This window comes from Hyposmocoma kahamanoa, unplaced genomic scaffold, assembly GCF_003589595.1.
Source record: "Hyposmocoma kahamanoa isolate Upper Pololo Valley unplaced genomic scaffold, ASM358959v1 99823, whole genome shotgun sequence".
Taxonomy (NCBI): domain Eukaryota; kingdom Metazoa; phylum Arthropoda; class Insecta; order Lepidoptera; family Cosmopterigidae; genus Hyposmocoma; species Hyposmocoma kahamanoa.
The window spans coordinates 4,909-8,685 of NW_020656051.1; the positions used below are offsets into that span (position 1 = coordinate 4,909).

General features: G+C 41.2%; 1 protein-coding gene across 1 annotated transcript; it reads right to left on the reverse strand.

Moving 5' to 3' along the window:
* Window positions 1-209: 209 nt before the first annotated feature.
* On the reverse strand, window positions 210-1,118 carry LOC113239294. The gene has a single exon (XM_026476213.1). It carries the CDS (start codon window positions 1,111-1,113, stop codon window positions 220-222), a length of 894 nt encoding a protein of 297 aa, XP_026331998.1. The 5' UTR covers window positions 1,114-1,118; the 3' UTR covers window positions 210-219.
* Window positions 1,119-3,777: the final 2,659 nt, after the last annotated feature.

The following is a 3,777-nucleotide window of genomic DNA, read 5'->3' on the forward strand; positions in this document are numbered from 1 at the left end:
TGGAATTAGGTAGAACTGTGCTTTTTAGGTTCCTCCAGAGAACTTTAATAATAATATAATTATTTATTCAGACAACAACATAATATGGTCCATTAGTGTTAGTATCTTACCAAAATTAACTTAAAAACTATGTTAGTGACAAAGAAAAAATAATAAAATAAAATAAAAATACATGTCAATTCTTTCACTCGCATCCCAACCAAATATACTAACATGAGACTACTTGATCAGGACCCGAATGAAAGACTTCATTACAGGCAAGTCATATCGGTCAGGTATGACCTTTAGAATGCTGTTGGCGCTGCCCCGTAGTCTGCTGAGCAGTGAGGCTGTTCTTTTACGGATGATGGCGTAGAAATCATCCACCCGCGCCTCTGCAAACATGGTAGATGCACTGCAGAAACGAGGCAGCCCCATCAACACTCTAAACCCATTATTGTACTGGACCCGTAGGGCACTGAGCGATCTTTTAGTATAATTGAACCACAGGCTGCTCGTATAAAAAGATTGGCAGTAGGCTTTGAAGAGTGTAATTTTTACTTGCCTACTGCAACGAGCAAACCTACGTGCCAACATATTACTTCTGATCGCCAATGCCCTACGTTCCCTTTCAATGTCCTCATGGTCATTAAGGTCGTCGGTAATATAATGCCCAAGATATTTAAAACTATACACACGTGTCAGATTCACATCATTAAGTTTAATTAATGGTACTGATTCAGGACCTTTACCGGCGGCCTTAAAGACCATGTACACACTTTTTCTACAATTATACACCAACCCATATTTGCCAGCATACCTCTCACAGATGCCCAGCAGTCTCCTGAGAGCCCCCACCGAAGGGCACAGCAGCGCCATGTCGCCTGCGTAGCTGATATTGTTTATAAAAACACTATCAACCGTGCAGCCAACACGCTCATTGCTGAGCTCCACGATCAGGTCGTTGATGTAAAGGTTGAAAAGCTTCGGAGAGCTCAGACCACCTTGTCTCACCCCGCACTCCAACCCGTAATCACCAGAAAAACTGCCTCCCCATCTCACATTGTTTACCTGATTGGCATACCAGTACTGGAAGAGACGCTGCACCTGCGCATGCACGCCTGTGCCTGCCATCTTTTCCCACAACTTATCATAAGACACAAGGTCAAATGCCTTTGAAAGGCCAAGGAAGCATGCATACACAGGTGTACGTCTCTGTGTATAGTACTGCACAGTGTGCTTTAAACCCAGAATTGCAGTTTCAGTTGATAGGCCCTTTCTAAAACCGAACTGAGCGTCATGGATGTTTAAATGCTTGTCTAGTTCTGAGTCCAGCACACTATCCAGCACCTTAGCCACCACTGTAGCTAGCGATATGGGCCTGTAATTACATTTGTCCGACAAGTCTCCAATTTTGTTTTTCAAAATTGGCACAACAATAGTCCTCATCAAATCCTGAGGCAAGTGTGAGTGACTAAAACATAAATTAAAAAACATCGAGAGGACACGTGGCAGATGTACTCCTGCAAATTTTAAGTGCTCGATGCTGAGGCCATCGTGACCTGGTGACTTGCCTCTTTCCATTTTTCTGACTATTTCTGAAACTTGTTCAACTGAGACATGATATAGTTCACCGGCCAGGACGGGCTCAGCATCAATCACTGTACTTGATGATCCCAATGAAGAGCTCACCTTAAAATGCTCCTTAAACAAATCTGCAATCTGAGTACAATCACTGACACCCCCGACACTAACAGGCAGACCAGGCTTAACATTCAACTTATTTGTTGCTTTCCAAAAGGCACTGAAGTAATTACAAGAGCGGTGCTCAGCTATGATGTCCATTCGTATTTGCTCTTCATGCTTTTGACACCATTTTAATCTACTTTTAAATATTTTTCTAGATTGACACATTTCATTATATAATATACCAGATTTTGGTTTGTTATGCCAAACCCAATTTTGAAATTTAAGCCTGGCCTCCCCGTGTGCTTCACGTACATGACAATTCCATCCTATCACACGTGCTTTGTGAAATTTACTACTAGTGTTACATTCACTACTATAAATAGCTGCGTCACTCAATATTTTAATTATGTCCAAATAAAGTACATTTAATGTATTTTTATGTTCTTCATTTTTGCAAATATTATAATTACAATTTCCAAATTCAAATGGTATGTCAATTAATTTAAGTTTTTCATTACAGTACTTACTATATTTATGTATCTGCTCATTATTTCTATTACCCCATGTCACATTATTACATTTCATTCTATTTGTATCATAATTAACTTTACATATAATTTGTTTTAAATTGCATTCAACAATAAGTGGTAAGTGATCTGACCAGTATGTGTTGTATTTTACCTTGATACTTTTAAGTGTTTGCATGGCAGCACAACTCACCACACAGTGATCGATCCATGAAGTTGACCCAGTTGCATCACAAACAAATGTAAAGATGTCTGTGTTTTTATCTATCATTTCTATGTCGGCACAAGTCCAATGTTGGTCAATACACATACTAGTCAGCTCCCTACCAAACAATTTACTAGGGTTGGCATTAAAGTCTCGCAAAACGTATATTGCCTCAACCGAACTATTTTCTGCAATGGCACATACCTCACTAAAACACTGCGTGAATTCCGGTAAATTATCCAGCGAATCATTTGGCATGTAGACACTAAATAACAGGAAAACACTGTCACCGACCTTTACCTTTATGGCACTTATACGAGGATTATTGCACTCAACCACTAATACCTCACTGAAAACCTGCCTACGCCACAAAATTGCCACTCCTCCGTACGGTCTCCCTCTCATGATACCAGCCGAAGTGTCAACAGCTGACTTGCCGGTGTACGCAAAATCAGGGTGGATAGTACTCAGGAACGGGACGTCGTGTGGAAGCAACCAAGTCTCCTGCAATGCTACTATGTCTGCTACGGAGCACAGGTCTCTGACACCATCAATAGATCTCTTTATACCCTTGCAGTTAAAACTGATAAAAGTTGTTAATGATGTTGTACTATCCATAATTTTAAAATGTTTGAACCTTGCTGTCACACTGGTCACCTTGCCATTGTCTAAAACTTACAAAGCGTCTGAAAGTAATACCTACTGGCCACAATTTGTTGTCCAAGAATGTATCAATCATTTCTTTGTTCACAAACACCTTGTAAGAGTTATAATCTCGCTGCCGTTTCATATCAATCTTTAAAAGTGATACTCTTACTTTAGTTTTTTCAAAAATATAGTCAATAATGTCTGTTTCCAGAACATCTTTATGGACATTCGATACGAATAATGGTACTTTGGTACCAGCGGCCTTAAACTTCGTGTCGGAGCCCGCTTCGGCTTTTCCCAAGTTCCCTGCAAACCGGTTTCTTAAGCGTTTTCTCTGGACTTGAGTCCACTTTTCATCCTCCTTAGGCACTGTCCATTTTTCCCCATTTCCTGCTAATTCCGCAAAAGATAACTTTCTGACGGTGTCTGTATGTACATTTTGTTGACATAACTCAGCTGGAGATGTTCCATTTTCGTTTTTTAATTCTGCGAAAGTCGGAGCGCGTTACGTTTTTCTATAGAAGCCAGAGGGCGAGCATGTAAGCGCTACGTCAGATGAGCGAGACCGGTGCGACTGCACCGCACTCTGTTCGCGGGCGGTGTGGGACAGAGATGTCGAATCAGTCGCGCTCCCAACACGGGTAACGGTCGAACGCTGTTTAAATGAAGGTATCTCGGCGTTCAATGTATGAGTTTGCGGCTGCTCTCGCACAATCACCGGCTCCGTAC

Coding starts and splice junctions, on each gene's coding strand:
- LOC113239294 (XM_026476213.1), bottom strand. CDS start 1,113: ATGGCAGGCACAGGCGTGCATGCGCAGGTGCAGCGTCTCTTCCAGTAC.